The sequence below is a fragment of the Haliotis rubra genome, unplaced genomic scaffold (assembly GCF_003918875.1).
Source record: "Haliotis rubra isolate DU_JTF1 unplaced genomic scaffold, ASM391887v1 Scf701, whole genome shotgun sequence".
Classification (NCBI taxonomy): Eukaryota; Metazoa; Mollusca; class Gastropoda; order Lepetellida; family Haliotidae; genus Haliotis; species Haliotis rubra.
Window position 1 is genome coordinate 52,279 of NW_025767415.1, and position 22,016 is coordinate 74,294.

The following is a 22,016-nucleotide window of genomic DNA, read 5'->3' on the forward strand; positions in this document are numbered from 1 at the left end:
GCCACAGCTCAACCAATCAACAGTTAGCTCTCTCTTGCGCTCTGTCAGTGACTTTGGACTGCTGACTGCAGAGGACCACGTTGTCAACGATGACCCAGCTCATGTGGTCAAGGAGACGATATGTACGTTTCGTATGTGCTTACAACAATGACGTACTTTCTAGAAACGTGTGATGTAAATGCACATTTAATTGTACTTCTAACTAGCCGTCAATTTAGAACTATGAAAGATATAAAAAAAAAATTGTCAGCGCTATCATAGAACACCAATATTGTCTACAGTTTTCAGTTGTCTCTCTTTAGGCAGGTGGCTTTTGTTTCAGTATTTGGCGCCGGGAAGACGTCTCCTAAGGACATGGTGTTCCCCGATGATACAACTGACGAACGTGGTAATATACCTCTCGTCATCAGCAGGAGCTACTGTACCATGTAGCTAGATAGTCAGAGTCTCTAGTCATCTTCGGGAGCTACTGTACCATGTACCTGATAGTCATTGCCTCTAGTCATCTTCAGGAGCTACTGTACCATGTAGCTAGATAGACAATGTCTCTAGTCATCTTCAGGAGCTACTGTACCATGTAGCTAGAAAGTAATTGCCTCTAGTTATCTTCAGGAGCTACTGTACCATGTACCTGATAGTCATTGCCTCTAGTCATCTTCAAGAGCTACTGTACCATGTAGCTAAATAGTCATTGCCTCTAGTCATCTTCAGGAGCTACTGTACCATGTAGCTAGATGGTCATTGCCTCTAGTCATCAGCAGGAGCTACTGTACCATGTAGCTAGATAGTCATTGCCTCTAGTCATCATTAGGAGCTACTGTACCATGTAGCTAGATAGTCATTGTCTCTAGTCATCTTCTGGAGCTACTGTACCATGTAGCTAGACAGACAATGTCTCTAGTCATCTTCAGGAGCTACTGTACCATGTAGCTAGAAAGTAATTGCCTCTAGTTATCTTCAGGAGCTACTGTACCATGTACCTGATAGTCATTGCCTCTAGTCATCTTCAGGAGCTACTGTACCATGTAGCTAAATAGTCATTGCCTCTAGTCATCTTCAGGAGCTACTGTACCATGTAGCTAGATTGTCATTGCCTCTAGTCATCAGCAGGAGCTACTGTACCATGTAGCTAGATAGTCATTGTCTCTAGTCATCTTCAGAAGCTACTGTACCATGTAGCTAGATAATCATTGTCTCTAGTCATCTCATGGTGCTACTGTACCATAAAGCTAGAAAGTCATTGCCTCTAGTCATCTTCAGGAGCTACTGTACCATGTAGCTAGATAGCCATTGCCTCTAGTCATCTTCAGGAGCTTCTGTACCATGTAGCTAGATAGTCATTGCCTCTAGTCATCTTCAGGAGCTACTGTACCATGTAGCTAGATAGTCATTGCCTCTAGTCATCTTCAGGAGCTACTGTACCTTGTAGCTAGATAGTCAATGTCTCTAATCATCTTCAGGAGCTACTGTACCATGTAGCAAGAAAGTCATTGCCTCTAGTCATCTTCTGAAGCTACTGTACCATGTAGCTAGATAATCAATGTCTCTAGTCATCAGCAGGAGCTACTGCACCATGTAGCTAGAAAGTCATTGCCTCTAGTCATCTTCAGGAGCTACTGTACCATGTAGCTAGATAGTCATTGCCTCTAGTCATCAGCAGGAGCTACTGTACCATGTAGCTAGATAGTCATTGTCTCTAGTCATCTTCAGGAGCTACTGTACCATGTAGCTAGATAGTCATTGCCTCTAGTCATCTTCAGGAGCTACTGTACCATGTAGCTAGATAGTCATTGCCTCTAGTCATCTTCAGGAGCTACTGTACCATGTAGCTAGATAGTCATTGCCTCTAGTCATCTTCAGGAGCTACTGTACCATGTAGCTTGATAGTCATTGTCTATAGTCATCTTCAGGAGCTACTGTACCATGTAGCTAGATAATCAATGTCTCTAATCATCTTCAGGAGCTACTGTACCATGTAGCTAGATAGTCATTGTTTTTATAGTCATCTTCTGGAGCTACTGTACCATGTAGCTAGATAGTCATTGCCTCTAGTCATCTTCAGGAGCTACTGTACTATGTAGCTAAATAGTCATTGCCTCTAGTCATCTTCAGAAGCTACTGTACCAAGTGTAGCTAGAAAGTCATTGCCTCTAGTCATCTTCAGGAGCTACTGTACCATGTAGCTAGATAGTCAATGTCTCTAGTCATCTTCAGGAGCTACTGTACCATGTAGCTAGATAGTCATTGCCTCTAGTCATCTTCAGGAGCTACTGTACCATGTAGCTAGAAAGTCATTGCCTCTAGTCATCTTCAGGAGCTACTGTACCAAGTAGCTAGAAAGTCATTGCCTCTAGTCATCTTCTGGAGCTACTGTACCATGTAGCTAGATAGTCATTGCCTCTAGTCATCTTCAGGAGCTACTGTACCATGTAGCTAGATTGTCATTGTCTCTAGTCATCTTCTGGAGCTACTGTACCATGTAGCTAGATAGTCATTGCCTCTAGTCATCTTCAGGAGCTACTGTACCATGTAGCTAGATAGTCAATGTCTCTAGTCATCTTCAGGAGCTACTGTACCATGTAGCTAGATAGTCAATGTCTCTAGTCGTCTTCTGGAGCTACTGTACCATGTAGCTGATAGTCATTGCCTCTAGTCATCTTCAGGAACTGCTGTACCATGTAGCTAGATAGTCATTACCTCTAGTCGTCTTCAGGAGCTACTGTACCATGTAGCTAAATGGTCATCACAGCTATCCATCATCAGAAGCTACGATGAAAAGTTTAAGAGTCTAACAAAATGTATGTAAACTCAATCTCCTGGGGTACCATCCTCGATAATCTCCAGCGAATACGTTCCGATAAATCTCCACAGTTATCGTTTCTCCTTTAACAGGAATAGATTTAGTTGATGGTTATGACCATATACAGCCGATAAATGTGGGTTTTTTTCAAAACTTACTTCGCCTGATTATTTCCCCTAGCGGGCGTCCCTAGATATAGAAGATCCAGCAGGGAGACCACGTCAGTCGCTGTTCAGAAGGCTACCCTCGTCAACTTAATGGACGGTGAGTTCTACGTTTTTCAGGTACATGAGAAGCAACACGTGTCGTGATAAAAGATAGACTGCATATTAATAATGTCCCTTGTGCAATGGGGTCGAGAACGATAACGGTTTCCCCCTTGGTAATGCTTACATGCGACAATGTTTTAACAGGTCCCACAGACGAGATCAAGTGGACGTACTCTATTTACACGACACTACCAGACATCATGAACCTTGACGGGCACACGGATAGCATAAGGTAGTAGCATCTATCGTTCTGACAAAGTACATTTAATGATACTTAATGAAGGAAGGACACTTCTACACCACACCATAATAAATCAACCAAGCCATGTTCCAGCAATGTATATGTCCAACAGGTCGGTTTCTTTCACTGAGAGAGAGCGAGTAAAGGTCGTGTCAGATATTGTCTCCTTCATGGTGAAGTCGAAGGAGGGAGCTGAATTGGACCCACCTATTAGAGCCCGGATGAAGATGAGGACACAGGAGGACGAGGTTAGTAGATGACTCTCTATTGTGCCAACTGTCAGAAGATCAAACGCATAAGTTCTTTGCTATATGCATTCAGAGAGAGTACAAGTACAGGACAAGTATGATGGATTGGTTTACTGAACGAACCATCCACTTCGAAGATGAACTGACTGGGTATATACGAGTCTCTCTGTGGTGTAATATTCCTCATCCAAGGTTGTATTGCTGTGTTTATTTCAGACATCCCTCAATAGTGCGGTCCAGAAGATGTGCGGCAGGTTCATTCCTATCGAAGGGTAATTATGCAAGTTATCGTTACCATAATGGTTGACTAGAGCACTCGTTATGTTACTGAACTGACCAGTTGCTATACTTTCTGAATTTCAAGAACATGAACTGGATAGCATGCTGTGTTGTTCAGCCTTCCCAGAATGTGTCAGTCCCATACATTGTTCAGCTTTCCTAGCTTGTGTCAGTCCCATACAGTGTTCAGCTTTCCTAGCTTGTGTCAGTCTCCTACAGTGTTCAGCTTTCCTAGCTTGTGTCAGTCTCCTGCACTGTTCAGCCTTCCCAGCATGTGTCAGTCCCATACAGTGTTCAGCCTTCCCAGCATGTGTCAGTCTCCTACAGTGTTCAGCATTCCTAGCTTGTGTCAGTCTCCTACAGCGTTTACCATTCCTAGCTTGTGTCAGCCCCATAGAGTGTTCAGCATTCCTAGCTTGTGTCAGTCCCCTACAGTGTTCAGCTTTCCTATAGCTTGTAAGCCCCATACAGTGTTCAGCCTTCCTAGCTTGTGTTAGTCTCATACAGTGTTCAGCCTTCCTAGCTTGTGTCAGTCTCCTACAGTGTTCAGCCTTCCTAGCTTGTGTCAGTCTCCTACAGTGTTCAGCTTTCCTAGCTTGTGTCGGTCTCCTGCAGTGTTAATCATTCCTAGCTTGTGTCAATCTCCTACAGTAGGCGACACTTCCAAATTCCTGTCCTGCAGTTATTCTGCTAGTTGATGCCCGTCACTAAATTGTGCTATGCTTGTGTCTAGAAGCAACACGAGTCGCTGGGTGTCTGCCGGTTGCCAGCTGGTTGTCGACAGCAGTGGGGTCGTGTGTGAGTGCAGCAGGCTCGGTCACATCGCAGTCCTCACAGTGGTAGGTGCTTCACGTACACCGTTGTAAGCAGCTAGTGGACAACATAAACATCCTTAATGATCGTATCATCACGACAATGAATAGATTAATGTTACATGATGTGAGTGGGAGATCAAATGATGTACAGTTTCACAGTACCGGATGGCATCTCTATTTTCCCAGGAACAGGTGACTCCCAGAGTACAACCGCTGTTCCTGACTCTCCTGAAAGCCGTATGTTCAGTGCCTCTGCTGGGGGCTATCATAATCATCATTGTCCGGATCAAACGTAGAGCGTTAGTAAATTCATCTTACCCATGTCTATAACAACTTAACTGACACACATTAATCTACTACACTAACTTACTTTATGTAAATGTAGCGACACACATCTCTCCAGGTATTTACTTCACGTATACACATTGGCACATATACCTGTAGAATGCTATTTCACATATACATATTTACACATATACCTCTAAAAGATTACTTTGCATATATGTATTAACACACAAACCTCAACCGCTCTTGCGCATCCGCATTGACACATATATAGTATGACCAGAAATTATTGAGAATTTTCGGAATATGTTTGATTGGATTTCTAGTATAAACAACCTTGACCAGCTATCAAGTGCTTGGTTTCATTCAAGAGAGACAAATCCGTTAATCCTTTTTCATTAGTTTGTGAAGAGTTATCCCCTTTGTTTACTTGCTAGCAGACAGCATTTTCTGTGACCCTCAGTATGGATGATTTAGCGAAGAGGAAGTTGATTTTAGAGTATTATAACAAGGACATCAGATCAGCTTAAGTGATTTCAAGTAGAACAGGCATCCCTTTGTCCACTGCTTATCGTGTTTTCGAAAAATATTGCAAATGGATATGGCATTGAGCACCAGGGAGGCGCAGGTAGGCCCAGAAAATTGACTGTCGGTGACAGGAGGCGGCTTGGTATTCTTGTTTCTAAAAACAAACGAAGGAGTTTAGAAAACTTAAGGCTGGATATGATTGATAGAGGAACAGTGGCTGTCTGTAAGGAGACAATTACAACTGAGCTGCATGCAATGGGTTGGCAGAAAAGCCGAGGAATTCCATCTCCGATCGTGAAACCTGAACAAAAGGAGCGAAGGTTGAACTGGTGCTTACAGCATAGAAATTTTAACTGGGACAATGTGATTTTCTCAGATGAAAGTTCTGTGTGGCTGTTTCCTAATACACTGAAATTCTGGACCAAACAAACTGAAAAATCTTTGTATCAGCGCCCAAAGTACAGTCCGAAATTAACGTTTGGGGTGGTTTATCTGTGTTAGGGGCAACACCTCTCTGTGTATTTGAATGGAATATGAACAGTGAGCGGTACACAGATATTCTCGAGGGACATTTACTTCCATCTGCTCACGTGTTCTATGGACATTTTTGGATTTTCCAGCAGGACAACGACCCAAAACATCGCTCAAAGCATTCACAGGCCTGGTTTCGGACCCAAAATATGACATTATTAGATTGGCCAAGCTATATCCCTGACCTAAATCCAATAGGAAATGTTTGGGGACTTATGAAGGAAAGTGTCAATAAGAAAAATCTGACAAATATTGCTGAAATGAAAGAAGAGGTGGTCCGATATTGGGACAGCATGGACCTCGACTTTCTAACTTCTTTGATCAGTAGTATGCCCCGCCGCATAGAAGCCTGCATTGCTGCCCATGGTGACTTGACAAAATACTAACTGTTCACCTGTCTTTGAATCTGGAGTTATGTTCCGCTAATATTCACAATTAATACGTGAGTAATGTGTGAAACAAAATAAAAAATTACAATCTTTAAATGCTCAATAATTTCTGGTTGTACTGTATATGATGTGACTCTAGCACGCGACTTCACGTATACACATTGACACATATACCTCTAGCAAGCGACTTCACATACACGCATTGACACATATACCTGCAGTACGCTACTTCACGTATACACATTGACACATATACCTGCAGTACGCTACTTCACGTATACACATTGACACATATACCTGCAGCACGCTACTTCACGTATACACATTGACACATATACCTGCAGTACGCTACTTCATGTATACACATTGACACATATACCTGCAGTACGCTACTTCACGTATACACATTGACAGATATACCTGCAGCACACTACTTCATATATACACATTGACACATATACCTGCTGTACACTACTTCACGTACACGCATTGATACATATACCTGCAGCACGCTACATCTTGAAAACACATTGACACATACACCTGCAGCACGCTACTTCACGTATACATATTGACACATATACCTGCAGTACAACACTTCAGCCATACACATTGATACATGTACCTCTAGCACGCGACTTCACATACTAGCATTGACACATATACCTGCAGCACCCTACTGAACGTATACACATTGACACATATACCTGCAGTACGCTACTTCACATATACACATTGACACATATTCCTGCAGCATGTACTTCACGTATACACATTGACACATATACCTGCAGCACGCTACTTCATGTATACACATTGACACATATACCTGCAGCAAGCGACTTCACGTATACACATTGACACATATACCTGCAGCACGCTACTTCACATATACACATTGACACATATACCTGCAGCATGCTACTTTGTGTATACACATTGACACACATACCTGTAGTACGCTACTTCACATATACACATTGACACATATTCCTGCAGCATGTACTTCACTTATACACATTGACACATATACCTGCAGCACGCTACTTCATGTATACACATTGACACATATACCTGCAGCAAGCGACTTCACGTATACACATTGACACATATACCTGCAGCACGCTACTTCACATATACACATTGACACATATACCTGCAGCATGCTACTTCGTGTATACACATTGACACATATACCTGCAGTACGCTACTTCACGTATACACATTGGCATGTATACCTGCAGCACGCTACTTCATGTATACGCATTGGCATATATTCCCGCACCACGCTACTTCACGTACACGCATTGACACATATACCTGCAGTACGCTACTTCACGTATGCACATTGACACATATACCTGCAGTACGCTACTTCACGTATGAACATTGACACATATACCTGCAGCACACTACTTCACGTACACACATTGACACATATACCTGCAGCACACTACTTCACGTATACACATTGACACATATACCTGCAGCATGCTACTTCACGTACACACATTGACACATATACCTGCAGCATCCGACGTCACGTACACACATTGACACATATACTTGCAGCACGCTACTTCACGTACACACATTGACACATGTACCTGCAGGACGCAACTTCACGTATACACATTGACACATATACCTGCAGCAAGCGACTTCACGTACACACATTGACACATATACCTGCAGCACGCTTCTTCACGTATACACATTGACACATGTACCTGCGGCACGCGACTTCATGTACACACATTGACACATATACCTGCAGTACGCTACTTCATGTATACACATTGACACATGTACCTGCAGCAAGCGACTTCACGTACACACATTGACACATATACCTGCAGCAGGCGACTTCACATAACACATTGACACATATACCTCTAGCACGGTGCTTCATGAAGATGTAGTGACATACATTCCTCTAGCACGGTGCTTCATGAAGATGTAGTGACATACATTCCTCTAGCACGGTGCTTCATGAAGATGTAGTGACATACATTCCTCTAGCACGGTGCTTCATGAAGATGTAGTGACATACATTCCTCTAGCACGGTGCTTCATGAAGATGTAGTGACATACATTCCTCTAGCACGGTGCTTCATGAAGATGTAGTGACATACATTCCTCTAGCACGGTGCTTCATGAAGATGTAGTGACATACATTCCTCTAGGATTCTACTTTGTAGGTCATTAGATATAATGGAATCCATGCAACGTTGTTTTCAATAAAGAGTAACTAAAGATGACTTCTTTACGTTCAAATGAATACGTTTCTACTCTGGTTGGTTTTCCACAAAAGATTTGGTTATTCAGTAGGTTGGAAAACATTATAAATACACGCTGTGGTAAGCCATTGCGTTGGTTTACTGAACACACGTGTTGCAAATCATGGCGGATGTAGCATACTGGTGGGTCGTGTTTTGCAGAATGACGGGCTCCACTGTCTTGTCCCTTAACGTCTGTGGAGCCATCGTCGGAGCTTACACGGTGTTTGCATTGAGCATTGACATCACAAAGGACGAGGTATGTACGTCAGCATTCATGTAGCAAGACATATCTCACTTATATAATACTGTCGAAGTGGGGATTCGAACCCAGGTCAAGTGTCAATGTGGTACATGTATCCCTGCATTTGTCACATTCACAAAGCTGCATTTACAACAGTTGTATGACTGTCGTAGGGGGTTCCAACAGTTGTATGACTGTCGTAGGGGGTTAATGTGTATTTTACCTTGTTCAGGGTCTCTGCCTTGGCGTCGCCGTCACACTGCACTTCCTGTTTACGGTGATGACTCTAGGAATGTTAGCTCAGACGGTGTATCAGGGAATTATCTTCATGCGCCATCTCACCTCTCTTGTGGTACATACACCCAAGTGGCTCTACGTCTGCCTCGTCCTGGCTGTGTGGGGTAAGTCACAAACAGCATCAACTAACCCTCATCAGCCTCATGCAGCGGTTCACTTCCATTATGACTACTCTCAGTTTGACTACCCGTCAGATACACAATCTGTTCCAGTCAAATGTTTTTTTTAATTATGTTCTCTACCCTGCATAATGTAGACTGTTCCACCATAATAATATATATATATTTGAATATGATCACAACAATAAGTATTCGTGTCTTCATGACAATAACATGGCCAGTAACGTTAGGTCATTGTTGTGGACGAGTTGATGGGAATTTACAAAAATTGTTTTGCCACCCAGCCTCAGCACGAACAAAGTCCATGGGCGACTTCTGTCTCCGGGGCTGATCCTGTTGATGGCGGAGGCGAGTATCTAGGTCTCTGTACTTCCTTTTCCCTGGTGGTGCAGGAGCTATATTGTACAACTGAGCAATCCTTCTCCTGTCCATTGCCTCGATGCTCTTGAGTCCCTCAATGAACTCAAAGATATACAAGGATGACTTCACACTGGACAGAGATCGTGCAATAGCAGCAGCATCAACAGGCAGTTGGCGGAGCTCTTCATTGTGGATCTGGGGCATTGGAGTTGACTCATCTCTTTCTCTCAGTGTGCTCATGAGTCTAACTGTGGCTGGATTGTCGGGGCCATGATTGTGCTCTCTAGTAACTCTTTTGATAAAAATCTACAGGTGTTGACAAGTTGCTTCTATATCTTGAATTCTAATTCAACTTAGTATGTAACACGAGTTCTGATTGGTCAATGCCATAAATTTCCGACCGTATAATCAGCATATACGGTCGCAATTTGAAAACCGATTCACCGAAACCTTTGAATGTATCCCTACACTATTGGGGTAACACTGTTTCGCAGGACATTGTCATTTGCAGAAGCCATTGGTCAATTAACTCCCCTATCCAGCTAAAATGGGTGGAATTTGTGTTAAAAAAGACAAAACAGTATCATAAATTTAATTTTAAGTTCAAACAACTTACTCGCAACGGGCTGTTGACCCAACACTGTTAGACTAAATCATGAAACAAGGTTTATGCCGTCATTATGGAGCGTGACGTCACCTGCTATGACGTCATTTTAGAACTGATAATGGCCCGTAGTTGAAGAATCAGCGGGCCGCTCATTTCTGTAACTAGAGGGCGGTTTCATCATAATACCGTCCATTTTATCTATAATACGATGATCTATTTATCATTGTCAAATTTAGTCTGTGTGCACATAACAAACGTGTGTAGTTTGAAAAGGGAACTACTTTCTCTGGCGATGGTGTAAGTTGAAGGAGTGATATGATTAACCTTTGACCTAGAGGAACTTTGACCTGGTTTAAATAATGAATTTCTCTCACGAAAAAACAGCGTAAAACGAGTTGAATTAGAATGGGGATAACTGTACTGTGTTTGACGAATTGGGGACGTATACCAGTGGTTATATAGCCGCAAATTTAGTTATATCGGCAACGCGTAAGCACAGTTATCCCCTAAAGATACCCATACAACAGCCCCGCTATTGTAGGGACGAATGTATGTGTCTGTATGTATGTAAGGGTGGGCTTGTATGTTAGGGAGAGTGGATGGTTGTGGCTGTGGCTGTGTGCGTACGCGCGTGTGTGGTAGAGGTCTACTTTTTCGGTATACAGAAATCTTGACGCCATCTACTACAATCAACCATGGGAACACTCATGTAAGGGAAATATTCAGTAACGTATATACAAACAGACTGACTGACTGACTGAGTTTAGTTTTACTCCGCTTTTAGCAATATTCCAGCAATATCACGGCGGGGGACACAAGAAATGGTATACAAAAAAGAAAAGAAGCGTTGTATAAACTCTGACAGTTTTTTCTCCACCAGGACATTCACAACAGCACGCAATGCTCCAGTTCCCACCAGACGGGTTGCTATGGCTGCTGAAAGTGGATGTGGATATGAGCTCCTGTCCCTAATGACTGCGAGTTGTTTTCAAATTTGGGAAAGAAACACTCCAGTGGTCACAGATTTACGGGGACCAAGACTGGGTTCATGACAACATTTTAGTTTTTTGTATGATAGGCCCTCTTAGCTGACGGTCAGACATGACAAGTTAGTGATGTTTATTGTAAAATTAACATCTGTGTTTCCAGTGGTTGGCGCAGGAATAGTGGCCGCAACAGCATTGGTGGCTAGTCTTGATAGCTACAGCACAACACGGCTGTGAGTACAAACCCATGGTAGTTACCAATATACTGTAACAGACTAACAACAAGGTGTTCCAATGTCCCGAGTTTACAGTGGTGTGTCGTTAAACACGTGTCCGGCAAATAATAGCGTTAGAGCTGATTCCTGAAACATCGGGCGCATTATTTCCCTTACTTTAACATCACTCACCTGTCTCAACTTACTTCCACTCATTCCAGATGCTGGGTGAACACGAGACGAAACGCGGCCTTGTCGTTACTGGGGACGACCGCGGCGTCACTACTGGTAGGTGGTAGCAGCAGTCTGTACCTCCGACCTTCATCTCCTCCTCCTAACTTACTGTACCACCGCCTTTTACTATCACCATGCATCGTTCATTTACACCTCAACCCTGAATCCCAGCTGTGTGACAATGTCCTGTACCTCCGCCTCTTACTATCACCATGCATCGTCCCCTTATACCTCCAACCTGAATCACCGTCGTATGCCAGTGTCCTGTACCTCCGCCTTTTACTATCACCATGCATCGTCCCCTTATACCTCCACCCTGAATCCCCGCTGTGTGACAGTGTCCTGTACCTCCGCCATTTACTATCACCATGCATCGTCCCCTTTATACCACCACCCTGAATCCCCGCCGTAGGCTAGTGTCCTGTACCTCCGCCTTTTACTATCACCATGCATCGTCCCCTTATACCTCCACCCTGAATCCCCGCTGTATGACAGTGTCCTGTACCTCCGCCTTTTACTATCACCATGGATCGTCCCCTTATACCTCCACCCTGAATCCCCGCTGTATGACAGTGTCCTGTACCACCGCCTTCTACTATCACCATGCATCGTCCCCTTATACCTCCACCCTGAATCCCCGCTGTGTGACAGTGTCCTGTACCTCCGCCTTTTACTATCACCATGCATCGTCCCGTTATACCTCCAACCTGAATCCCTACTGTACTTCAGTGTCCTGTACCTCCGCCTTTTACTATAACCATGCATCGTCCCCTTATACCTCCACCCTGAATCCCCGCTGTACTTCAGTGTCCTGTACCTCCGCCCTTTACTATCACCATGCATCGATCATTTACACCTCAACCCTGAATCCCCGCTGTGTGACAGTGTCCTGTACCTCCGCCTCTTACTATCACCATTCATCGTCCCCTTATACCTCCACCCTGAATCCCTACTGTACTTCAGTGTCCTGTACCTCCGCCTTTTACTATCACCATGCATCGTCCCCTTATACCTCCACCCTGAATCCCCGCTGTACTTCAGTGTCCTGTACCTCCGCCTTTTACTATCACCATGCATCGTTCATTTACACTTCAACCCTGAATCCCCGCTGTGTGACAGTGTCCTGTACCTCCGCCTCTTACTATCACCATGCATCGTCCCCTTATACCTCCACCCTGAATCCCCGCTGTACGTCAGTGTCCTGTACCTCCGCCTTCTACTATCACCACGCATCGTCCCCTTATACCTCCATCCTGAATCCCCGATGTGTGACAGTGTCCTGTACCTCCGCCTTTTACTATCACCATGCATCGTCCCCTTACACCTCCACCCTGAATCCCCGCTGAGTGACAGTGTCCTGTACCTCCGCCTTTTACTATCACCACGCATCGTCCCCTTATACCTCCACCCTGAATCCCCGCTGTGTGACAGTGTCCTGTACCTCCGCCTTTTACTATTACCATGCATCGTCCCCTTATACCTCCACCCTGAATCCCCGCTGTACGTCAGTGTCCTGTACCTCTGCCTTTTACTATCACCATGCATCGTCCCCTTATACCTCCACCCTCAATCCCCGCTGTATGCCAGTGTCCTTTACCTCCGCCTTCTACTATCACCATGCATCGTCCCCTTATACCTCCACCCTGAATCCCCGCTGTGTGACAGTGTCCTGTACCTCCGCCTTTTACTATCACCATGCATCGTTCCTTTACACCTCCACCCTGAATTCCCGCTGTGTGACAGTGTCCTGTACCTCCGCCTTCTACTATCACCATGCATCGTCCCCTTGTACCTCCACCCTGAATCCCCTCTGTGTGACAGTGTCCTGTACCTCCGCCTCTTACTATCACCATTCATCGTCCCCTTATACCTCCACCCTGAATCCCTACTGTACTTCAGTGTCCTGTACCTCCGCCTTTTACTATAACCATGCATCGTCCCCTTATACCTCCACCCTGAATCCCCGCTGTACTTCAGTGTCCTGTACCTCCGCCCTTTACTATCACCATGCATCGTTCATTTACACCTCAACCCTGAATCCCCGCTGTGTGACAGTGTCCTGTACCTCCGCCTCTTACTATCACCATTCATCGTCCCTTATACCTCCACCCCATGAATCCTCTGTACTGTACTTGTGTCCTGTACCTCCGCCTTTACTATCACCATGCATCGTCCCTTTATACCTCCACCCTGAATCCCATTCATCGCTGTACTTAATGTAGTGTCCTGTACCTCCGCCTTTTACTATCACCATGCATCGTTTATTTACACTTCAACCCTGAATCCCCGCTGTGTGACAGTGTCCTGTACCTCCGCCTCTTACTATCACCATGCATCGTCCCCTTTATACCTCCACCCTGAATCCCTGCTGTACGTCAGTGTCCTGTACCTCCGCCTTTCTACTATCACCACGCATCGTCCCCTTATACCTCCATCCTGAATCCCCGATGTGTGACAGTGTCCTGTACCTCCGCCTTTTACTATCACCATGCATCGTCCCCTTACACCTCCACCCTGAATCCCCGCTGTGTGACAGTGTCCTGTACCTCCGCCTTTTACTATCACCACGCATCGTCCCCTTATACCTCCACCCTGAATCCCCGCTGTGTGACAGTGTCCTGTACCTCCGCCTTTTACTATTACCATGCATCGTCCCCTTATATACCTCCACCCTGAATCCCTGCTGTACGTCAGTGTCCTGTACCTCTGCCTTTACTATCACCATGCATCGTCCCCTTATACCTCCACCCTCAATCCCCGCTGTATGCCAGTGTCCTTTTACCTCCGCCTTCTACTATCACCATGCATCGTCCCCTTTATACCTCCACCCTGAATCCCCGCTGTGTGACAGTGTCCTGTACCTCCGCCTTTTACTATCACCATGCATCGTTCCTTTACACCTCCACCCTGAATTCCCGCTGTGTGACAGTGTCCTGTACCTCCGCCTTCTACTATCACCATGCATCGTCCCCTTGTACCTCCACCCTGAATCCCCTCTGTGTGACAGTGTCCTGTACCTCCGCCTTTTACTATCACCATGCATCGTCCCCTTATACCTCCACCCTGAATCCCTCTGCTGTGTGACAGTGTCCTGTACCTCCGCCTTTTACTATCACCATGCATCGTCCCCTTATACCTCCACCCTGAATCCCCGCTGTGTGACAGTGTCCTGTACCTCCGCCTTTTACTATCACCATGCATCGTCCCCTTTATACTTCACCACCCTGAATCCCTGCTGTAATCCCCGACAGTGTCCTGTACCTCCGCCTTTACTATCACCATGCATCGTCCCCCTTATACCTCCACCCTGAATCCCTGCTGTGTGACTTCAGTGTCCTGTACCTCCGCCTTTTACTATCACCATGCATCGTCCCCTTATACCTCCACCCTGAATCCCCGCTGTGTGACAGTGTCCTGTACCTCCGCCTTTACTATCACCATGCATCGTCCCCTTATACCTCCACCCTGAATCCCCGCTGTACTTCAGTGTCCTGTACCTCCGCCTTTTACTATCACCATGCATCGTCCCCTTTATACCTCCACCCTGAATCCCTACGCTGTGTGACAGTGTCCTGTACCTCCGCCTTTACTTCATCACCATGCATCGTCCCCTTTATACCTCCACCCTGAATCCCCGCTGTGTGTGACAGTGTCCTGTACCTCCGCCTTTTACTATCACCACACATCGTCCCCTTTATACCTCCACCCTGAATCCCCGCTGTGTGACAGTGTCCTGTACCTCCGCCTTTTACTATCACCATGCATCGTCCCCTTATACCTCCACCCTGAATCCCCGCTGTGTGACAGTGTCCTGTACCACCGCCTTCTACTATCACCATGCATCGTCCCCTTATACCTCCACCCTGAATCCCTCGCTGTGTACCTGCAGTGTCCTGTACCTCCGCCTTTTACTATCACCATGCATCGTCCCCTTTATACCTCCAACCTGAATCCACTGTCGTATGACAGTGTCCTGTACCTCCGCCTTTTACTATCACCATGCATCGTCCCCTTATACCTCCACCCTGAATCCCCGCTGTATGCTACTGTCCTGTACCTCCGCCTTTTACTATCACCAAGCATCGTCCCCTTATACCTCCACCCTGAATCCCCGCTGTACGTCAGTGTCCTGTACCTCCGCCTTTTACTATCACCATGCATCGTCCCCTTATACCTCCACCCTGAATCCCCGCTGTGAGTGTCCTGTACCTCCGCCTTTACTATCACCATGCATCGTCCCTTATACCTCCACCCTGAATCCCGCTGTGTGACGGTGTCCTGTACCTCCGCCTTTTACTATCACGCATCGTGCATCGTCCCCTTTATACCTCCACCCTGAATCCCCCCTGCTGTCCCCGCTGTGTGACAGTGTCCTGTACCTCCGCCTTTTACTATCACCATGCATCGTCCCCTTATACCTCCACCATGAATCCCCGCTGTGTGACAGTGTCCTGTACCTCCGCCTTTTACTATCACCATGCATCGTCCCCTTATACCTCCACCCTGAATCCCTACTGTTCTTCAGTGTCCTGTACCTCCGCCTTTTACTATCACCACGCATCGTCCCCTTATACCTCCATCCTGAATCCCCGATGTGTGACAGTGTCCTGTACCTCCGCCTTTTACTATCACCATGCATCGTCCCCTTATACCACCACCCTGAATCCCCGATGTGTGACAGTGTCCTGTACCTCCGCCTTTTACTATCACCATGCATCGTCCCCTTATACCTCCACCCTGAATCCCCGCTGTACGTCAGTGTCCTGTACCTCCGCCTTTTACTATCACCATGCATCGTCCCCTTATACCTCCACCCTGAATCCCCGCTGTGTGACAGTGTCCTGTACCTCCGCCATTTACTATCACCCTTGTCGGTGGTGGGGGATGTAAGTAGGTCATGCGTGTTACCCCAACTTCCTGTCCCTTGTCGGTGGTGGGAGATGTAAGTAGGTCATGCGTGTTACCCCAACTTCCTGTCCCTTGTCGGTGGTGGGAGATGTAAGTAGGTCATGCGTGTTACCCCAACTTCCTGTCCCTTGTCGGTGGTGGGAGATGAGATGGTATGCTTACCCCAACTTCCGGTTCCGTGTTGTTGCTTGTTACCCCAACTTCCTGTCCCTTGTCGGTGGTGGGAGATGTAAGTTCATGCTTGTTACTCCTAACTTCCTGTCCCTTGTCGGTGGTGGGAGATGTAAGTAGGTTATGCTTGTTACCCCAACTTCCGGTTCCGTGTTGTTTTTGAGAGATCTAAGTAGGTTATGCTTGTTACTCCTACTTCTTGTTTCATGTGTGTGGTGGGAGATGTAAGTAGGTTATGCTTGTTACCCCAACTTCCGGTTCCGTGTTGTTTTTGAGAGATCTAAGTAGGTTATGCTTGTTACTCCTACTTCTTGTTTCATGTGTGTGGTGGGAGATGTAAGTAAGTTATGCTTGTTACCCCAACTTCCGGTTCCGTGTTGTTTTTGAGAGATTTAAGTAGGTTATGCTTGTTACTCCTACTTCTTGTTTCATGTGTGTGGTGGGAGATGTAAGTAAGTTATGCTTGTTACCCCAACTTCCGGTTCCGTGTTGTTTGTGGGAGATCTAAGTAGGTTATGCTTGTTACTCCTACTTCTTGTTTCATGTGTGTGGTGGGAGATGTAAGTAGGTTATGCTGGTCACTTTTACTTCCAGCTTCATGTTGGAGTCCTGATACTGTGCGCGTGTGCTGGTCGGTGTAACCACAGCGAAGGAAATGTAGAAGAAAAAGTACCCATGCAGAGCGGGGTGCCAATGAAAATATACCTGGATATGGACTCACAGCATAATCGGAAACACACTCTTCTCAAGTTAGTGGTTACAGATATGTGGTTGAATTAGATATTTGTTCATCCATGCAACGTGTGAGCATAGTGGATAAATAGACATTTTCATCTAACCAATCAACAGTAATGCATAGTTTTGAGTCGATGAGTGATCTAGGAATGACATAATCACTTGTGAGTAGGTTATATAAAAACACTTGCCTCTCACTTTCACTTCATGAGTGTAGTAATCAACACTATCTTACAAAGCATCAGCTGCTTAATGCAAGTAGATGTATGAGGGGCGGCTGAATAGCTCCGAGCCTAAGTGTGAAGGATCGATAGTACACCCTTTGCATGCAAATGTTTGGTACAATACCTTCAAGGCTAACAGGCTGCACTGAACCAGTTAGGCAAGAACCAGCAAGCAGATATCAAGGTGACCTGGTATTCTCACTTGATGAAACTTACGAGCCTGTCAGCGACTATCTCCAACTGAAAGGGCTAACTCTGACAACCATCACGCGTACACATTCCACTTTTGGGGACCTGCTCCTTCTCGTTGCTACTGTTCAGGGATGGGCAGTAGGATTCAAGAGGGTAAGCGATGAACCAGTGTCTGGAACACCTTCAAGTACTATGTCGATGGATATCGCCACCAAACATCACCTGGGCAGTACATTCGGCATCACCCATGGGACAGTTGAGAACATTCTGATAACTACGGAGGTGCCCACTGTGCAAAAATATGTTGTCCGATATGGCTGTAATGCAACTGTGGTAAGGACATCACTCCCTCAGTATTCACCAAATTCGGAACCATTTCTGCTGTTGAGGAATGTGTACACTACAAGGAGGATAGCTTGCCCGCCAACTGGTTCTCTGTTGTCACTCCAACCTCGACACCAGATGTGTGTGGAACAGGGAATGACAAACTGTAGCAACCACTTCCGTCATCGCAGTCAGTCATATCTAGATAAGCTCAGAACATTTCACCTCCTCGCTATGGTAGATAAGTGGTGATTGTTATTTTTGTCTGCACACTGATCAGTTTTTCTGTAGATTTGCCTCTATTGTGCCATATTTAGGACGTACGTGATATCACCGTCTAGGCGCTACATAAACCATGCACGCGGCATGAGCTTGTTTAAGAACATGCCTTTTATATATGCTTTAATCATTACATACTTTAAAAAGTCCTACTTCATCAAATTGTAAATCTTTCTTGACAATGGTAATGTTTATACTTGATCAAGTTGTAATTTCATCTTTGCAGTCAGAATAGATTGATAAACATGGGCAAGTTTATTTCCAGACAAGGTTTTCGGACCGTGATGATGGTACTGGAGCTCTGTGCTGAGATCATGCTGGTCCTGATGGTGATGACACACGTTGACGGCAACACGCTGGAGTATCTGTTCGCCGTCTCTACGGTGTTAAAGGTGCGTAAGGTCGATGAGGGGTCGGGGTTAAAGCCTTGCCTCATCTTGATGAACACCCGGGTTCTTCCTGGCACATTGGCACAACGCGTGTTATCCCTTCTTGAAGTCCCCAACTGTCACATGACTGGAATATTCTAATATCGTCATAATACTGGACTCGCTGAACGATATATATGCAGTATATGCATTGAACTGTAAAAAACTGAATTCAAGCAAATCCGTGTATTGCATGCAACATCCTTAAAACACGGTGGTTGGAAACAGGAAAACGTTCACACATACATACAAGATATATATCGCGTATTGAGTAATTATGAGATGGTTGTTTCCCTGTTAATCAAATAAACCTAATTTATCCCAACCGGAGTATGCAGCTACAACAGCTGGTTGTTATCGTGATATATAGACTAAACACCCTCACACATTCATTCAGTTTCCCTTTTCTTTTTCAGACCATCATTTTAGTCTATGTTGATGCGTACCTTGTGGTAAGTATTTACCCAATATAATCTTAATGTCACTATGCGTAAACAAATAGCATAAGCACATGCGTATTAAACAAATATATGTTGAGTGTATGTTTATATAAAGTGGCCATTATGCCATAGTAACTGAACTTCCCCCAAAACTGTTGTGTCTGTGTCTGTTTCCAGGACATTGACGCCTCAGCCAATCAAGGCACAGGTTCGCATCATTAACATCTCAAGTCATCACAGCATTTGACGATCAAATCATCGAGCCGTACAGAATGTAAATTATGTGGTATTTCTTAACGTGATTGTCATATATATTAATACCTCACTATGCTTTCGTTCCAAATAGTTCACATTCTTTTACATGCTGTGTTAACAACCCTCTACAGTGATGCTGTTAGTGTCTGTGGGTGAGAATGTCAAGTCTTGTGTAGGACACCCCCGTAGTCATGCTGTTAGTGTCTGTGGGTGAGAATGTCAAGTGTTGTGCAGGACACCCCCTATAGGGATGCTGTTAGTGTCTATACTCCGTGTTGCAGCAGGAGAGATGGTGGGTGAGAATGTCAAGTGTTGTGTAGGACACCCCTGTAGTCATGCTGTTAGTGTCTGTGGGTGAGAATGTCAAGTGTTGTGCAGGACACCCCCTATAGGGATGCTGTTAGTGTCTATACTCCGTGTTGCAGCAGGAGAGATGGTGGGTGAGAATGTCAAGTGTTGTGTGGGACACCCCCTGGTGATGCTGTTAGTGTCTGTCTTCATATTGCAGCAGACGGTACAGCGGTTGAGAATATATACGAGGAGGTCCTGAACGTAAACCAACGTACTCCCCGCTCGTGACTTCAACACATGAGTGAACAAGATATTCTGGCGCTGAGAATGTTTGGAATGCGTGTCTGTGGAAAACAACAACCGTACACCTACACAGACATGTGACTCAGTATGTACCAACAGCTGAGGTATATATGACGGCATATCCAGACATTAGAAGTGGACATACCGTGAACGTGAAGTAGAGTATATGAACACATGTTGTACCTGTAGTACATTATACTGGCATACTTGTGTACGTGTAGAACAGTATATGGACACGCTGTGTACCTGTAGTACATTATACTGGCATACTTGTGTACGTGTAGAACAGTATATGGACACGCTGTGTACCTGTAGTACATTATACTGGCATACTTGTGTACGTGTAGAACAGTATATGGACACGCTGTGTACGTTTACGACAATGTATGGACACATTGTGCATGTGTAGTACAGCGTGTGACAAGTACAGTATATCACACTTTTTGCAAGTGTAGCAAAGTTTATAGACATATGTAGTATAGTATATGGTCAATACGATATATTGTCACTCCGTGTTCGTGTAGTACAATAGAGTACAGGGGTTTTCTGTGTTCGTCTAGTACAGTATATTCAGTAAGGTTTAGATGATGGAATGTCCCCGACGTCAGCCACGTCCCCTATACCGAAGCCAGGTGTGTCTAACAAATAGAGCACATCTGTACCCAGAGAACCTAGTTATAAAAGCAGTGGTCCAGTGCCGTGTATCTATTTGAAGGGGTTACTATATACAGGAAAAATATGTAGGTTACGTAGCGTACGGATCACCGTTAGTTACGTATACATACCGAGACTTTACTCCGCGATACTCTTTCCCGGGCCACAGTCTGTACAGGCGTCCCATGGAATCCTAGAAAATACAGTGCTGCGGTATCGTACAGTCGCTGTTACAACAAAACAAAACAAAAACAAGCAGAAAGTGTCAACATTTACCAAAAGGCAATAATGCGACAATGTCCCTTCTAGGATTCCATAAGTTTCTGCAACAAAATCAGATGTCCGATAGGCCATCGGAGAACCAGCAAAATCATATTATGATAACTTAATTTATGTTTACGTGTTCGGAAATAATGTTCATTTGTGATAAGATTTATGGGTTACCTGGCAGCTGTCGAGCATGACATGTTGCATATATATGTGTAACTCTAATCCGAAAATGTGTTCATTTTGTACAATAAACTTGTGTCTGTATTTCATTTAACGTTCGAGGTGTTTATTTACTTGGTTCTATCGTGTTAATGTATCAAATAACGTGTAAAGTTGGACTTTGAGTGAAATTACGTAAACGTGTACTATTATATAAAAGGAAACTCGACCTGATAGCAAGGAACACAAGTACAGACACTGCCACAAAGTCACATCTTACACTCTGATACCGAGGTACAGATACTGCCACAAAGTCACACCTTACACTTTGATACCGAGGTACACGTTCTGCCACAAAGTCACATCTTACACTCTGATACCGAGGTACAAGTTCTGCCACAAAGTCACATCTTACACTCTGATACCGAGGTACAAATTCTGCCACAAAGTCACATCTTACACTCTGATACCGAGGTACAAGTTCTGCCACAAAGTCACATCTTACGTTCTGATACCGATGTACAGATACTGCCACAAAGTCACATCTTACACTCTGATACCGAGGTACAAGTTCTGCCACAAAGTCACATCTTACACTCGATACCGAGGTACAAGTTCTGCCACAAAGTCACATCTCACGCTCTGATACCGAGGTAC

At 45.0% G+C, this 22,016-nt stretch overlaps 1 protein-coding gene across 3 annotated transcripts in view; it reads left to right on the forward strand.

The window, feature by feature from the left end:
• LOC124258911 (adhesion G protein-coupled receptor L2-like) overlaps positions 1-21,469 on the forward strand; it is a 44,101-nt gene extending 22,632 nt beyond the window's left edge. For 2 of the 3 annotated variants that reach the window (XM_046692975.1, XM_046692976.1), the window contains 17 exons: positions 8-122; positions 323-388; positions 2,981-3,064; positions 3,214-3,301; positions 3,423-3,558; positions 3,775-3,830; positions 4,571-4,676; positions 4,839-4,951; positions 8,827-8,923; positions 9,141-9,309; positions 11,441-11,510; positions 11,714-11,780; positions 17,400-17,554; positions 18,825-18,951; positions 19,404-19,439; positions 19,605-19,635; positions 20,191-21,469. In XM_046692975.1, coding sequence (XP_046548931.1) covers positions 8-122; positions 323-388; positions 2,981-3,064; positions 3,214-3,301; positions 3,423-3,558; positions 3,775-3,830; positions 4,571-4,676; positions 4,839-4,951; positions 8,827-8,923; positions 9,141-9,309; positions 11,441-11,510; positions 11,714-11,780; positions 17,400-17,554; positions 18,825-18,951; positions 19,404-19,439; positions 19,605-19,635; positions 20,191-20,261 — 1,587 coding nt within the window. In that variant the 3' untranslated portion in view covers positions 20,262-21,469. Of the gene's footprint in view, positions 1-7; positions 123-322; positions 389-2,980; positions 3,065-3,213; positions 3,302-3,422; positions 3,559-3,774; positions 3,831-4,570; positions 4,677-4,838; positions 4,952-8,826; positions 8,924-9,140; positions 9,310-11,440; positions 11,511-11,713; positions 11,781-17,399; positions 17,555-18,824; positions 18,952-19,403; positions 19,440-19,604; positions 19,702-20,190 lie in introns of all 3 variants that reach the window. The other variant, XR_006893707.1, reaches the window with a different exon arrangement.
• Positions 21,470-22,016: the final 547 nt, after the last annotated feature.